This window comes from Myotis davidii, unplaced genomic scaffold (assembly GCF_000327345.1).
Source record: "Myotis davidii unplaced genomic scaffold, ASM32734v1 scaffold520, whole genome shotgun sequence".
Classification (NCBI taxonomy): domain Eukaryota; kingdom Metazoa; phylum Chordata; class Mammalia; order Chiroptera; family Vespertilionidae; genus Myotis; species Myotis davidii.
Genome location: NW_006292908.1, coordinates 2,019,770 through 2,037,467, shown reverse-complemented (window position 1 = coordinate 2,037,467; position 17,698 = coordinate 2,019,770). Strand labels below are relative to the sequence as shown.

Below are 17,698 nucleotides of genomic sequence, written 5' to 3'. Positions count from 1 at the left end.
TTTATATTTCTTTAGTTCTCTATACTAGGTAAGCATTTTTTAATATAATTGGGAAAAAAGACTATTGGGGGGGCTTTCATATACTTATTTTAGGATTTACTCATTCTTTAAGTCCAAGAAATGCTTGGCGACTTTGGCTGCTCATCATCTCAGAATGTTGGAACACGGCTTCAGCTTCCTCATTGAGTCAGCAGTCCTGGCTCACACACTACAGTAGGGAGTGGGGAAAAATGGGGGTGGGGAGATTGGAATAGGAGGGCTCAGGAGAAAACATCGTGGATCATTACTCTAATCATCAGCCTCTAAGTTTCTCTAAAGCCTGGGCACTAAATAGACCTGGTGTGCATGCAGGATCTCTCTCTCCATGCACTCTCCTAAAGCTCCATGCACTCCTTCACCTGCTTCCTCATGGCTGGAAATACCCAGAGACAATTAGAGATAAAAGGTTTGAATTACAAGTGTCTAACTGAAGTAACATTCTTCTGTGGGGGAATTTCAGTCAAAGGATAATCAATCAATCAACCTGTCAGTCTATTTCGCAGTCACATGACTTACAGAGAGCCAGCGTGCATACAGGTAGCTGGAGGATTTACCATAAAGATGGAACAGAGAACACGAGGGACCCAGAGAACAACCTTTGAAGATTTTAAAAAATATATATTTTTATTGATTTCAGAGAGGAAGGGAGCGGGAGAGAGAGAGATAAAAACATCAATGAGGAGAGAGAATCATTGATGGGCTACCCCCTGCAAGCCCCCCACTGGGGATGGAGCCTGCAACCTGGGCATGTGCCCTGACTGGGAACCAAACCGTGACCTCCTGGTTCATAGGCTCAATCCCTGAGTCACGCCAGTTGGGCAGCCTTTGAGGATTGTTGACAATTTCCTCTAGAATGATACTCTTTACCTACTATGGGAACAAAACCGACAGTGACTTTAGAATGTGAACACTCAGACAGTACACGGCTCTACTCTATGGGCAAAAAGATTCTTGATCTTTGCAAACATACACTTGACCTCAGTCAGGACCTTCTTTCCCAGGAATTTGTTAAGGTAATCAAGGTGACCCTTTTCCCTGCACTAACATCTTTAACCCTGTAGCACACGTATATGCTCTTCGGGCCAAATCATATCCTTTTATGGGTCTTACAAGGAGTGAGGCCACACTGTTCTTGCTTATTAGTTTTGATTAAGGGAGAGAATATTTGGTTTGCTGCCTCCTTTTTTAAAAAAAAAATTCCTAGATATTTACTCATGGGATTGATATAATCTCAGATTCAGTCTTTCAGAACCAGACTTGAAGGCTGTCAGTCATATTTAGTTCTCTTGCTATCAACAGTGGCCTCGCACAATTGCGTACCAAACTCTTAGTGGTTGGATATTATCTATGCTAACGTCTCACATGTGGCCCCAAAACTCTTGTATGAGAAGAAACGTTTCTGGACTCCCTGCCCCTGAGCAAGATGAATTAAACCAAGTTGTTGGCAGAGTTTAACTCCTTGTGGTTGTAGGACTGCGGTCCCCATTTCCTTGCCAGCTGTCATTGGGGCCCTCTACCAGCTCCGTAAAACTGCCTGCATTCATTCCGTCTTACATGACCTTCTCCATCTTCAAGTCCTCGGCGGTACACTGAGAAACCTTTGTGCTTTGCATCTCTCTGACTTCCTTTCCCGCCCCTAACCAGAGAAAACTCTGTGCTTTTAAGTGCCGAGATGAATAAATCTGGCCTACCTGGTTCATTTCCAAACTTCAGATCCACTGTACCACATGCCATTGCATCATCACAGAAGTTCTACCTAATCATATTTACAAGTTCTGGGAATTAGGGTGTGGGATCCTTGATGGAGGGGCACACTGATATCTGTCCTGCACAGTACCTAATACAGTAATACGTACAATACGTAGTTCAAGCACATTATTATAAGAACATAAAAAGACTCACAGTCTATTTCTTAAACAGACACTAGATCTGTGTGTGAATGTGGTCTCTTGTGGTTGTCCAATTCAACGAATAGTTACTGAGTATTTCCTGTATGCCAGTCGCAAACTGATAAAGGAATTAGAACTGGAACTTGCCCTTTTATAGCTCACATTTTGTGCTCACACACCTCTTAGAAACCTGTTTGATATTTTGATAATTTTGTCAGGATCGTTTCCCACTTATTACACAGAAAACTAATCCTGTATGTCTTCAAATCCTTGACATTCTGACAGGTAATTAAAAACATAAAAGTCTTCAAATCTTTGATTCAGTTATATCTCTCCCCATTATTTCTGAAAGAGTTCTTTTTTTCAGGATAGAACCTCCTACTTATTTGACTATATTTTGTTACATGATTTCAAGTCCCTTCAACATGTAAGTTATGCTTTTAACTGGACACAGTCAATTCATTTAATGTGTCGGTTTCCTGGTTGTTGTTTTATTTTTTCAAAAGTAAAACAACTATTACGCATTAGTTACTGCTGCTTTTTCAAATTACAAATTGTCTTTGGATAAATTAAGCAAAAACAATACAAAGAATGACAATCTGTTGGAGGGGCGCTGGCGTCTCTCACAACATTCATAGAAGAGCTGGTCCCCCAGTAACCGGAAAGGGAAGAACGAAAGGAGGCCCCAGTTTTAGAAAAAGCGACGGTAACTCCAGTGACTGTAAGTTTTATCCTTTGTTCCTAACGGCTAGCATACAAAGACCAAGTCTGATGAGTCCCTTTTCCTCTGCCTCATAGTTCCAGATCTTTCCAGGGCTGCAAGAGATCATGCCTCCTGGAGCCTGTCCTTTTGTGTTAGGAAGGGATTGTGTGAACTAGGTTTCTATTCCTTTAGGTGCGTGGTACATACCACTGTGGGGCTGCTAAAACACACACACACAGCACACCCGCACACCTCACACAACTTCTCCACAAATCCAAATACAATTGTGCTGAATGCATACCACCGATTTCACAGACACCAGCAACAGCTCATTTCCCCAGGGGAACTGATCTAACACCACAAACAGCCCAATTCCCCCGCAATGGAACTCACCCAGGTCCTGGCCAGCCGGGGTGCTCCGGTGTTAGTAAAGAGCCCGCTTTTCTGAGGCCAGATCGCCAGGTGATGCACACGCCTCTTCTAGTTCTGGGCAATTGAAATTACACAATTAATGGAGGAAGTCGTATATTTGTCCCCCGCCACCATACCCTAGACACAGCAGTGGAAATCAAATTTAAGGAAATGAGGAAGGTGCTTTTAATCTTCAGACACTTGACAGCAAACAAGACAATCCAGATAAAAAAATGAAGATAGCAGGGACTTGTTTCAAACAATGTGTTATTCTCGGGTCTCGTGTTTATCACTGCTTCACAGTTTTTTTTAGGATAACGTAGTTCCTGATTTATTATTGGCAAGGCACCAAAACCCTGAAGTTGTTGTTTGGCTAAATGCCAAGGTAGGGGAACATCCTTTGGGGTCACATTCATTTTAGTCTCAATTAGAACATTTCTTTTCAGAAAAACTTATCTCAAATCAGTGACTCCCCCCCCCCCCCCGTTTACTTGGTTATCAGCTTAGAATAATTAATGATAAATCCATGAGCTATTTCTTCTATAAATTGTCCAATTATTTTTCTAAGAGAATGACTTTATAATAATACTATATGACTTTGTTTCTATTGTCCATTTAATGTTTCCTAAGACATTTCTCTCCAGTGATTAGCTGTCAACTCTCTTTGAAAACGCTGAACTGTGGTCTAATGATGGTCTTAGATTCACTTTAAATTTAACATGAGGATTTGTCATTGTATATTCTGCTTGTTGGATGAGACAGGACATCAAAAACCCACAGTATTAATTGCTTTGGTTTCCATTTGCAGCAGTAAATAGCTTCATAAGTGAGCTGCCGATACAGGAATGCATTACACAGCTGCATGAGTTTATTACACTATTTATGACTTTGTCTTATTTACCACTCAATTGATTGATAAATCAATCTATCTGTAGAGAGACAGTCAGTCATATCTCTACCATGTCAACTTTGTGTAAAACACTAAAATGGTTTCTCTAGATGACCACTATGACCTGTAAAATACATACTATATAGACACTTACAGTCTAACTGGTAAATAAAATATATAGATTTTAGAATCACAGATGACAGGTGTTGTAAGATAAGAAAAAAAACTAAACAAACCCCTACTGAAACCTGGAATATCAGGATTTGAGTAGATACTTGAAAATCTGTAACAGATACGGTTATTATGGTACATTTCAGATAAATTAAAAAAAAATAACATGTCATCTAGTTCAAAACCTCTTATCTTGGAGTCAGTGAATACATTAGAAGATTCGTGACTTGGGGGGAGAATATAAATATTTATATATAAATTTTCACTTATCTCTAACTGAAACTTAACATTTCGTTGTATTATGAGTGTAGGCAGTAAAACACAGGGTGTTCACAGTGATGTGATTTTATCAGTAAAAGAAATCATAGGTATTTTTAATTCATTGTAACAATATAAAAATGTTTATGCATATCACTTTCTGTAAAATACCCGGTTCTTTGAAACCCTAAGCATGGAAATAATAGTGTATGCTTTTTTTTAGGCAGTTGAGAAGCTATAGGTAAGTGTTCGCATTAATGGCCACCTTAAAAAGCGAGTCACCTCAGAACTCAGAGAAAGCTCTGTGACAGGCCCGTTGACAGAGGCTCCAGGGGCGGGAGAGGGAGACACGTCTCAGACCACACTCTCGGAATCCGTGGGAAGCAGTGCACACGTCCCCAGACACCTGCCCTGGGGAGAGACGCCCATAGGTGCCACAGAGAAGGGTACACAGCAAAATGTCTGGGACTCGGAGACTCTGAGATGCACCGTTCCCCGCCTTAGTGTGTGGAGTGGATCAATTCTCTGAGCCCTTCTGGCTCTTTCCGGCTTTGGTGCTGTTCTTTGTACATCCTCCTGGCCTACAGTCACCATCGTGCGCCCACATACGTCTCTCCCTCTTCAAACTGCACCCCCAGTGAAGGCCTTTCCCAATCCCACCCTCGTCCCGCGATCACAGGTGACTTTTCTTTGTGTGCAAGACCTTGTTTATTTGTCGCTTCACATGGCTCTTTGATGGGTTAGATATCCCTTTTACCTGGCGCTGCAGTTCTTCAGTTAGAGTCCAGGTTAAGACCAAATTCCATATGGAGTCTCAGTTGACTCCCAGTGCCAACAAGGGTGCCTAGCACACAGTAGGTATTTGGTTAGCATTTTTAGACAGAGTAGCATAAAGAATGTGCCTCGCCTCACATGGACAGCACCGAAATATTGCTGTTGAGTTTTTGTGCTGAGCCTTCGTTATCTGCTTTAACACATGCCCCTGATCTCTGGGCCTTCTCTGCCTTCTCCTAAAACTAGAGCCCCTTCTTCTAACAGCCGAGGCTGAGAGAGGAGCTACCCACCAAGGGCCACCCTCCCTGCAGAATTAATTAGTGGAAAACTGAATCCCCTTGTTACGTTCTGACCAGCAATATTGGTTTTATCATTTTAAAACAATGCCCTTTAACGTTTTAGCAGTAGTCACACATAAATATATACATGCATATGTATTTATCTACATTAGTAAACTTAGTTTTAAGTGTTTTGGCTTCCAAATGTAGCATCATTTTTTGGTACATGTTTAACAAAGCTTTAATAACCTGGTTAATATTTTGGAAATACAAACAAAAAATAGACCATTGCATTTTTTAAAAAATATATTTTTGTTGTTGTTGAAAGTATTGCGTATGTCCCCTTTGTTATTCACTAACCTCTTCTAGCCCACCCCCACCCCCTGCCCCAGGCCCTCACCACCTTATTGTCTGTGTCCATGGGTTATGCATATACGCATACAAGTTTTTTGGTTGATCTCTTCCCAATCACCCCCGCCTTCCCTCTGAGATTCAGAACATTGCATTTTTAAACTTTATTTTTTCAAAGGTTTTTGTGGTATTGAGGACTTGGAAATCCAGGGCTTTTGTAGTCAACAATGAAGTTTTTGCATATAAGAAAACAAAAGATGAAACACAGAACAGGTGTTTACTTGCGTTTTAAAAACTGTATTTTCGGGCTTTAGTAAAATAGAAATTCAGAGAATGGAAAGGCCATCAGGAGGATTTGAAGAGGGGAAATAGGAATAGTGTGGAAGGCATTTCAAGATGGGCAAAGGGGGTATCGAGGCAGGAATGAGTCAGGGCGGTGGGCAGGTCAGGGCTGTGGGCTTGCTGCAAAGGATCAGTTGGCACCTGATGGTGGGCTGTATGTTGGAGAGTGGAAGCCGCTCGGGGGGAAGGTATAGAGGTAAGGTACAGTCTAGTAATGGATAAGTTCATATTTTTTACTGGGACCCCCGGAGCTGGGAGAAGACAGAGCAGACATCAGGAGCAATGGAAGGAATTGCACCAAAACTCTACTTTGCAAGTAGATTTTGAAGAATTTAAAAATATGTTCACCTTTTTGGCTCTTAAGGTACCCATCTTCTGGAGTGAAGTCATATTTTCAGTTTAAAAGTAAGTTTCATGGTCAGATATGAAAGGCAGGTTTTCTGAGGAGGCATCAAAGGACTAGTGCTGGAGCCTGTGGTGCACTTGGGGGAAACCTTAAAGAGCTCCGGACTCTGTAACATCTGACCTGGATTTCAGGACTGAATTTCCAAGTAGCATCTGAAAATGAGTGCACTATATTTTTCCCTTGCATTTTGCCCAAGGCACTTGGCCTAACGGCCATAATAAAGAGCGACTGAAAGTAGCTGAATAAGAAAGTAGGTCAGGTGCTTGGGAGATCTCAAACACATTTAGCACATATTATTAGGTAGGTAGGTGCATACATACATGCATACATCTAAATACAGATGTACATATAAACACATATCAGGCATAGGTTGTAGGTTAATTCTCTTTAAATAGCAAGAGCTGACCTTTGAGTCTGGTGCTGATGAAACTATCTTCTTAAACCAGTGATGGTGAACCTATGACACCCGTGTCAGAGGTGACACACAAACTCATTTTTTTGGTTGATTTTTCTTTGTTAAATGGCATTTAAGTATATAAAATAAATATCAAAAATATAAGTCTTTGTTTTATTATGGTTGCAAAGATCAAAAAATTTCTATATGTGACACGGCACCAGAGTTAAGTTAGGGTTTTTCAAAATGCTGACACGCCGAGCTCAAAAGGTTCGCCATCACTGACTTAAACAGTCACATTTCTAACGTGTTCTCATCGGTGGAGGGAAAGGGGAGTAGGGAACGGAAGGAGGAAGAAAACAATGAGCGGCCTGCCGCCTGGTCCGTGTGACTGTGACTTACAGACAAGGGCCACGGCTGAGCTCACTCGGACGGCCTGCCCCACAGCACTAAGTCCATCCCATCGACACGAACCTCAGCCCAAATGCCACCCCAACATCCAACTGCCCTTCTGATGTCACTGGATTCCACGTTTTCCTCTGTTGCTAGGTACCCTGGGCAATCTTATTATCCAGAGCTCCGGGGCTCCTTCCCCTCGGGGCTCGAATACAGAGTCTGTGGTTCAAATGCACCGGTGCCCGGGCTGACCTTGGGGAGAAGCGCCATCGCCCTGGGCCTGTGAACCCAGGGCCCTTCCTCCAGATGTGAAGACCCCCCCCCTCCGTGTAGCAGCCCCCCAGGATGGGTAAGGTCACAGACGTCCCCGCCTGAAGGCCATAAACTGATGTGAACTGGTGATGACAAAGAGGAGTCTGGGATTTGTGGGTTTTGATTATGAAAACGTCTCTTTAAGAGAGAATAAAAACCTTTAACGTGGTCACCCAAAGCTACACAATAGAAAACGTTTCATTTATCCTCAGTTTAATGTCTGCTCACTCCTTTATATTGAATTTCTCTAATGTAGACAACACAAGCTTTGTTTTGAATTTTGATTTCTAAAATAGTGGCATGTGACAGTTACTGATTCTTTTACTATTTACATTATAAAATATGTGAATATATATTCGATGCAAATGAGTAAATCACTCATTTGTTCATCATAAAAAAAAATACTGATTTACTCAGGAATGAAATATGTAAGGCTGTTGAATTTAGTTACCTTGGCAACATCTGGAGAAAACTACTTTGTCTAAAAATATTTTCTCCTTTATTCATTTACTGTTTGTACCAAAATTATAAATACATGACTTTTATTAAAGACTTTCCTGATAAATAGTAATGTTTACCTTCCCTGAAAAAATGAATAACTGGTACACTATTTATTAAATATTTATGATGATTTCAGATTAAAGGAACAAATAATATAGCATGTTTGAATTTTAACTACAATGGGTATTGGATTTGTTTCATGCTAATGTGAAGATTTTATTTTAAAATGTAGTATTTCTTTAGGGTTATTCATTCTTCTACTATATTGATAAAATTTCTTACATGGAATGTTTAGTAATTTTTAAAGGATTTTAGTACAAAATGTTAAATCACGTTTTTCTTCATAAATTAAATAATGGGACATGTATAAGCCCATTGTTTTTCTCTGGACTTCCTTGGAAAGGAATAACAACCCCAAATCACCCTTCATACTTTAGCCTAAGGATTTGGCATAACTTAGAAAATACACAGTTTTTCAAATTACTTATGTGTAAGTGTATCTATATTTCCCCAATTATTGGAAAAACTTAGCTATTTCATTATTAAAAGGATGTTTTTGATTTCTCAAACTAATAGTATGGGAAGTGCAATTTCACATTATTTATGGCCAGTTTCCTAAATTCTCTTACGTATGTTTTCGCTCCACATGAAGGCTTTCCTTGAGTGGGTACATAAAAAGAATAATTTAATAGAAGGGTATTGGAACACATTTTAACTTTTCCTCAAAATACTTTTAGAATACTTGTTCTAAAAGAACATTTTACTGAAATTAAACTCAGCACTCTTCGTTTTCATGTTTCACTGGAGCTAGAGACCTGGCTGCTCCTGGGCCTTGTCCGCCCACCGTCCGTCTCCCCGTCTCTCCCGGTCCCTCCTCCTCTGCACGGCTGCTGCTTTAGTCTCAGCTCCCCTGCAGCAGTGCTGACGCGGGTGACTTACAGATCTCTTCACCGGTCTCCCCAGCTTCCATTTTGTTGCCTTCATCCCATTCTCATCAGAATCAGAGTGATCTCTAAAACATCATTTTCCACAATAAAGTCACTTGTATTGACTCTCAAGCTGCAGTCGAGCTCTCTGATACACAACACTCCCCATCCCCTCCTCCTCCTCCCTGCCTCGGTTTCTCTTTCTTTCCTTTCTCTTTCGTGCTCAGCCCTGCGTGTGCTTTTCTCTGTGACTGGCACCTGCCGATCTCTAGGTGGGGGACCCTCTCCTCCAACTGCTTCAGCTGGTGGGAAGGCCGACTCCTCTGCTGGAACTCAGTCATATGTCAGCATCGTTGGGAAATGTTCTGTGATGTTTGGGATCATGGCTTGCTTTGGCTCATAGCCCTTTTTTGCTATGAGTTCTAGTTGCACATTTATTTTTGTGCCCCTTTTAATTGAGAACTGGCTGAAGGCAGAATCTCTAGAGGCCAAGTATTCCACCCCTTTTAGGCCAAGCGGGGGCGGGGGGGCACTCAGTACAGGTGAATAAATGATTAGACTTTAGTATTTCCATGAATTGAATTGATTAGAAGGCACTAAATATTTCATTGCACTCCACCAAAGTAACGCATACTTAAAAATATTCAGAAATCACCCTGACTGGTGTTACACAGTGGTTAGAGCATCAGGCCACACACCATAGGGTTGTGGGTTCAATTCCTGGTCAAGGGTATGTACCTGGGTTGCAGGTTTGATCCCAGACCCAGTCCTGACACATGAGGGAGGCAACCAATCCATGTTTCTCTCTCTCTCTCTCTCTCTTCCTCCCTTCCTCCTTATTTCCTCCCTCCCTCCCTTCTACTCTATCTAAAACCAATGGAAAATTATGCTCTTGTGAGAATTAAAAAATAAGTAAATAAATCAAACAAAAATAAAAAATATTGACTATTATTACTCTTACTCATATTTATATGGTTTCATCAATAGCATTTTACTAATGAAAACATTTAAATATATATGTTCTTCATAATTCTTTAAAATTAATAGCAAATTCTTATATAAAAAGATGAAATTAAGAAAAATGAAGGTGATTGTTTTATGTAAACTTGTTTCTTGGTCTCAATAAAGTATCATTAATATACTTTTTCTAAACAAGCTTATTTACTAGAGGCCCGGTGCACGGATTCATGCACTGGTGGGGTCCTCGGCCTAGCCTGCGCCCTCTTGCAATCTGGGATCCCTCGGGTGATGTCAGACTGCTGGTTTCAGCCTGATCCCCTCAGGCCAGACTGAGGGACCCCACCGGTGCATGGTTCTGTGCACCTGGCCTCTAGTATGCATATAAGATCTTTGGTTAATCTCTTCCCGCCCTCTCTCCTCCCCGCTTCCCTCTAAGATTCATCAGTCATTCCATGTTTCCATGCCTGTGCGTTGAACATCTGCCCCCTGGTGGTCAGTGAGCATTATAGCTACCGGTCAGATGGTTGGATGGTCAAACAGTTGCTTAGGCTTTTATATTTATAGATTTTAAAGCCAGAAAAGTTTTAACTCTGCTGCTCCACTTCTTCCCTATTTTGCTTTTATTCTATAGTTACATTATTTTTGTTATTGGAAAATTATATGTTTTTGTTATTGGAAAATTATATGTTATAGATAGTAAAGAATATTAGAAAATCCAGTTAAGAAGAAATCAATACTAACATTTAGGATTGTATCTTTTCAGTCTTTTCCATCCATGTTTATGTGTTTGCTCTACGAAATTGGAATTACATTGGCCATGCTGTTTGTAGCTAGATTTTTCCCTGGAATACTTTGACTCCCACTTTCCTATATCTTTAAAATGGAATGTTGAATTATTCCATGACATCCTAATCACTCCATTGTGTCTTAAGCAAGTCTCCTTTTTCGGCAATTTATATCAAGTTTTTGCTATAGTAAACAACACTGGCATAAATGTCTTCTTACCTGCACAGAAGTACACACAGTGATTAAACTCCTTACGCTGAAAATCCTAGAAGTGTAACGGCTGGAACGGCATTTTTGAGCCGTTCTAATGCTTTAGATGCGTATTAAATGCCCACGAAGCTTGAATCAGTGTGCACCCCGTTAGCAGGATAGGCAGTGCTTTTATCAGAGCATTTTTACCAAATACGGGTGCTCTCACTGGAAAAACAAAAGCTATTTGCAAAATAACTGACAATTATCTCTTCGTTTAAATTCACATTTTGGGGATTGTTTGAAATTAAACTGTTTTCTCTATTTTCTCTTCTTTTTTTCTTCTTTTTACTCACTTATTCTTGTGCTTCAATGTGCCTCCTATATGAAAAGTAACAATGGAACAGTACAGACTTATTATTTAAGATACATTACACATTGCATGTAAACTTAGCGCAATGCCAAGCACATAGTAGGAGCTCAGTGAACGCTAGTTGAAGTAGAAAATCATCTGTTTTCTTTCCAACAGATGATTCCGCTGCAGAGAGCTCTAATGGCAATGAGACTGTGGGGCAAAGTTCAACTGCTTCAGGGGGAACACACAGCAGGGAGATGGGCGACTCCAATGAGGATGGCAAAACTGGGCTGGAGCAGGACCAGCAGCCACTGAACCTGAGCGACAGCCCCCTCTCAGCACAGCTCACTTCGGAATACAGACTAGACGACCCCAGCAGTGATGGGAAAAACAAATACAAGCCTCTGCTAATTTCTGACCTCAAGATGGAACGGGAGGCGAGAGAAAATGGAAGCAAGGTAAGATCACATTACAATTTTCATGGACTTTTTAATTTGGCCATGAAGGTCACAAAGAAATAACGAGATGAATATTATTGTCAAAAAAATCTAATAATATTTTAAACAAGTCCCAATAATATATTACCAAGAAACTTATAACCACGGATATCATGTGTCCCTGTAATAGGAGCGGTGAATTTAAGGAGTAACAGTGAGCAAAATGGATCGTGTTGCGGGAAAAGTTGTGGTGTGCTTTTATATATGGAATTACTTGATTTAATGTTTCTCGTTTATATAATCTTTTATGGGTCTGGGTCTGGGAGTTTGTGGAGCTCTGATGTGAAAGTTAAGCTCTCAGAACACAATATTCAACTATAAAAGTCACTATCTCGTTTCTCCAAGATTAGACAGGTGTATACAGCAATAAAGTTTCTGTTGAAGCCTCTAGTTTACTTTAGAGACCGGAGGACTTTGGTCAGTAATTTACTGCACGTACAGAGGAGACTGTGTCTGTTCTAGATGAAACGTGCAGGTTAAACCAGTGCTCCCACGAGTATTTTATCATACGCTGTGCTGAACAGAGCATACTCTCTTGGTTTGTACTCTCTCTGGCGCACTGGGGACCTGTGAGGCCTGCTCAGGGGGTGAGCGCCCCTGCGCCGACATGGCTCGCGGCCATGTGGGACCCCACACAGTGGAGTCAGGGACTTTAATTAGCTTGGATGCTGAGCTAACCTGGCTGCAACATGGAATGGAAACTCTGGACGCTGGCCTTGCTTTTGGCTATGATGGAGCCCCAGGAATGGCTTAAGGAGCAGGGGCCTTTACAACCTGAGGAATGTAACTCCACGCACACAAAGCCCTCTGCCACATCTCATTCTCCTAGGGGGTCATCTGAAAGTGCTTATTTCAGCGGCACCCCAGGGACCTCCCTCCCACTGTGTCTGGGAGAGCTGGCCCATTGACTCCTCCTGCAACAAAACTAGACCACCTTTCTATATCACACACAAGAATAAACTCAAATGGATAAAAGACTTCCATGTTAGACTCAAAACCATAAAAATCCTAGAAGAAAATATAGGCAGTAAGATCAAGGACATTTCTTGTAGCAATATTTTTTTCCACTGTATCTCCTCAGGCAAGGGAAACAACCAAACAAACAAGCAAGCAAACAAATGGGACTACTACTTCAGACTGAAAAGCTTTTGCACAGCAAAGGAAACTACCAACAAAATGAAAAGACAACCCACTGAATGGGTTGCCACTGAACATATTTGCCAATGACACATCTGATGAGGGTTAATACCCAGAATTTATAAAGAACTTATAAAACTCAACAAAACTACACACACAATCCAATTAAAAAATGGGCAAAGGACCTGAATAGACACTTCTCCAAAGAGGACATACAGATGGCCAATAGACATATGAAAAGATGCTCAACATCACTGATCACCAGAGAAATGCAAATTAAAACCACAGTGTGATATCATCTCACAACTAGATTCTTTATATTAGAATAAGTTACAATGTTCCTGATCTATTTATTTTTTTAAATTGAGCTTATATTACTACAGTTTGAAATAACACATGCTGGTGACTTGGTTCTATAATTTTTAAGGTATACTTTTAAAATATATACTTTTATGGAGTATACATTTTGACCTCATCTCCCCGACCCCACTCTCAGGTAGAGTTGTAGAACATGCCTTTTTATCAGTACATAGATCCCCTAAAAGCAAAATGTCTTCATCTGGATTAATTCCTGATTTTGCTGAGGCGGGATGCTTTCCTAAATGGCTCTATCTAATCCGCCTTCTTGCCTGAGGATGTGTTGTTTTATCCTCTTTTAAGGAAGTCACTGGCCATCATCAGACACTTTAGCACTTCCGCCTCAGGGAGGCTGCTGCGCCTTTGCTGTGGTAAATGCACAAGGACCCTCCTCAGTGGTTCAAAGCCCAGTCGCACAAGCAGGAGTGACTTTATGTTCACTAACGGGGTCTGCGTCTGTGTGTGACATTGTACAGAACAAAATAACCCGTAAGTTTCCCTGCCAGCCACGTAACCCTGTCTCCATAGAACTTAAATAATCATGAACTGTCCTCTGTACACCACGAACCTGTTGGTTAAAAAATATCACCCCGTGGTTTGCTCTTTTCCTTATCCCCCTGTTTGTGATTGTTGTGCCCAGATTTCAAGATTCCCAAGGGCCCACCAGGGAGCCAGCGAGTCCGATGCAAAAGCAAAGAGTCATTTATTTCAAACCTAGGTTTGGCTCCCCTGCCCCCCCCTTACTGGCACAGCAGCAAGTGGCAGAGAGAGAGAGAACTCTGTGTGGAGAGAGGTTTTATAGGGGATTGGGATAAGGGGAGGAGAAAGGACTGTGGGCCCTGCCGATTGGCCAGGCGCGAGTCGGTGTCTCATTACACAGGATGTGGTCATAGTGATGGCGTGCACTTCCCTTGACTATCATTGGCCAGTCCAGAGAAATCCTGGGCGTGGCCAGCAGCGGCTTGGCTTCCGGGAAGAAGCCTTGCTGAGCACATGGCCAAGGTAAGATGGAAGGCATAGCCCTTACCCTGGGGCAAGGTGGAGGGCGTAGCCCTTACCCTGGGGCAAGGTGGAGGGTGTAGTCCTCACCCTTTCAGTGATTACCACGTGAACTATGCCTATTGAAACACACTCTCGCACTCATTGGACAGAATGAAGTTACTTTTTCTCTCCTGCTAAAATGGAGCTATACACAAGCACAGATTGTTTGGGCTGCTTGTGAGGAATGAGAAAGGGACCTGGGGAGGAGGTACCCTCAGGAACTGAAAGTTGAATGGTTTGGTAAAGGAAAAACTTCTCCCACAGCTGACTGGGGAGGGGCCAGAGAGGCAGGAGGGAAATCAGAAGGGTGTAGTGTATGGAAGCTCAGTGGCTTCCACTTTCAAGAATGAGGGCGTGGTCGGCTCTGGTGGACAATGTGAGGTATCAGATAGATGAAGAGAGAGAAGAGTTGAGCTGTGAGACCTTGCGTGGTAGCACACTTGAGCAGAATCCAGAGGGACTCTAGGCATTCCTCCGAAGGGGACAAATTAAATTCCTGTCACCCTTGCACCAATGAAGCAGTCAGAGGGACAACTGAAAGAGGCAGACTTTATTCATGAGGCTCTTAGATAAGTAGTTTTGGTAAAGAAGGTACCTATACATAGAGAAGTTTCTTAATGAAAGTAGAGGCAAATAGATTGCTGTGTTAAAATACTGAGAGTTCAAAGTAAGGAAATGCTATTTCCATTGAGGAACTAAAGAGGGCTGAGGCCCTAGAGGAAGTGAGTCTCAAACTTTGAAGGAAATGTAAGATGACCTTTTTTTTTTTTTTTCAAAAGGGGTCTCCTATTTTCACTGTGAAGGGCCTGGACTGCAGACAGGGAAGATGCGTTGATTTCATAGGGTTGGGAAGCATTGTCCGTTCAGAACTAGGTGTGACTGCATGCCAGGGATTCCTGCATGCAAGGCACTGTTGTGGGCAGCAAAAACATAGACATGAACAAAGCAGGGTCCCTGTCCCTCAAAAACTCAGAGTCCAGCAGGAAAGAGAGGCAAACTTGTGATTATAATCTAATTCCGTAAGTAAAATGATGGACACATGGCAGGGGAAAGAGAGAACAGATGTGGGGTACCCATCGGACTACAGCAGAGATGGCGAACCTTTTGAGCTCAGCGTGTCAGCATTTTGAAAAACCCTAACTTAACTCTGGTGCCGTGTCACATATAGAAAAATTTTGATATTTGCAACCATAGTAAACAAAGACTTATATTTTTGATATTTATTTGATATATTTAAATGCCATTTTACAAAGAAAAATCAACCAAAAAAATGAGTTCGCATGTCACCTCTGACACGCGTGTCATAGGTTCGCCATCGCTGGACTACGGTGATTCCTAGGGAAGACTTTATAGAGACTTCTTCTTGGCGTGGAGATGTCTAGGGGATTTAGCGTGGCCACAGCAGAGAGTGTGTATGGAGGGATGGGGTATAAGGAGGCTCCATCAACAAAGGTTTTGTGGGCCAGTTTGAGTACTCTGCATTGTACCCAACAGTAGAGTTTAGCATGGTAAGGTTGTGGTCAGCTTGGAATTTTAGAATGTTCTGGCAATATTATAGTGGATGAATAGGATAGGGAGGGGGGGCGGGGGGGGGATAAAAACTGATTAGAGAGCTATTGTGGCAATTCAGAAAGAAAAGAATGCAGAGATATTGTTCCTTCTGTTCTTTTGAAATTGTACTTGTAGGACCACTATATAGAGTTCCATAGGCTGTATATTGCCAAACTCCTGGAAATGTCTTTCACATATGAATAGTCTCTTTACCTCTGTACATCCCATTAGGATGCCAATTCTATGAGTATAAACATGACGTCTACCTTGCGTATTGCTGTATGTCCAACACCTGACTTAATATCTGCTACATAGTCGTTTCTCAAATATTTTGAAGAAATAAAGTTATACTGAATGTGGGAAATGAAGCAGAGAACATTCTAGAATGACTCCATTATTTGGGACTGGTTGCCTGAGTGGATATGATTCCATTCCCCAAGATTCGGGATGAGGTACAGTTGAAGAAGCAGTTTTGACATGTAAAGTTTATGGTGCCCAGGCAGTGTCTCTTGGATAGGTTTAACAGGCATGGGGGAACATGTCAGCGCCAAACACACATCAGTTGGAGGGAGGAACATTAGGAAGACCTGAGAGCAGCAGTGCTGCCCGAAGCTGATGTGGTTGATAGCATTACCTCAGAAAAGCAAAGACTGAGGAGAGAAGAGGGTGAAAATGTATCGTCCTGCAGAAGACTAACCCACGGGAGCAAGTGGCTTAAAGGCAGTTTGTGGAGGAAAAAGGACTGAAAAGGGAAGTGAAGGCAACCAGATAAGAAAGGGAGGTAGTTTAGAAGCAAACACACAGGGCATTCCAAAACAGTGGTAAGTGGAGTAACCTGTAGGTGAAGTGATCCAGGCCTTAACTTGGACAGTGGTTAGGAGAGTTAATACTAAGAGTCGGATTCAAAACACATGGCAGATGAAAAATTAGCATAATTGGTGGGAAATTGGGTTGGGGTAAGAGTGCAGCATCATGTTAATGCAAAGAAGACCACGTCTGGGATTTTTTTTTTAGGGATTCTTCTTGCAATCTGAATCCATACGCTGAGTCTCCACGGCTCCTGGCTTTCCTGTCTTCCCCAAGGTCTCAGGAGGACTTTACGCGGAAGGTTTAACACTTCCCTGTTCAGTCATTGCTACCTTTGCAGTTCTCAGGACTGTCCCGGCAGTTCTGTGCCGATTTATGAAGTGACCCCACTCTGAACTTCCAGCATTTTTCAGGCTAGTCTCTACTCTACCTTGGAGGGCTATGAAAGCTTAATTACACAGTATCTCTCTGAGAAGCTTAGATTCTTGCAAGTTTGATATTGATTTATTTCACAATTTTATTACGAATAATATCAAACAAAACTGATTATAAAGCCTTTGAAAAACTAAACAGTGACTAGGAATTCTTAAAAAGAATAGCTGTGCAGGACTGTGCCTTTGACTGATTTGCTTATTAGTATGCAAATCAACTCACTAGACTAGCAGGGAATCATATTAACCAATCTAAAGAATAATATATTGCACTGAAAGTTTAGGTGACATTTATTTTCTACACAATTCTAGAGGACAACTAGTAACATTAGAACTCAGAAGAAAAGCAGAAATGTTGATTAAATCTTGAAAAGTAAGTCTCATGAGGAAGTGTTAAGGGATTAATTATGTGGAAGAAGGAAAGGTTAAAAATATACAAACCCAGATGTAAATACGTTTTAAATTATTAATAAGTGAGACTAAAAACAAAACTAAAACACTAAAGGAGGAAATATATAACTTTAAAACACTATTATTGTTCCCCTTT

At 41.5% G+C, this 17,698-nt stretch overlaps 1 protein-coding gene across 3 annotated transcripts in view; it reads left to right on the top strand.

The window, feature by feature from the left end:
* Positions 1–17,698, top strand: part of NOL4 (nucleolar protein 4) — a 233,177-nt gene that overhangs the window by 129,932 nt on the left and 85,547 nt on the right. For all 3 annotated transcript variants that reach the window (XM_006766379.2, XM_006766378.2, XM_015565682.1), the window contains one exon: positions 11,505–11,788. In XM_006766379.2, coding sequence (XP_006766442.1) covers positions 11,505–11,788 — 284 coding nt within the window. The remainder of the gene's footprint in view (positions 1–11,504; positions 11,789–17,698) is intronic.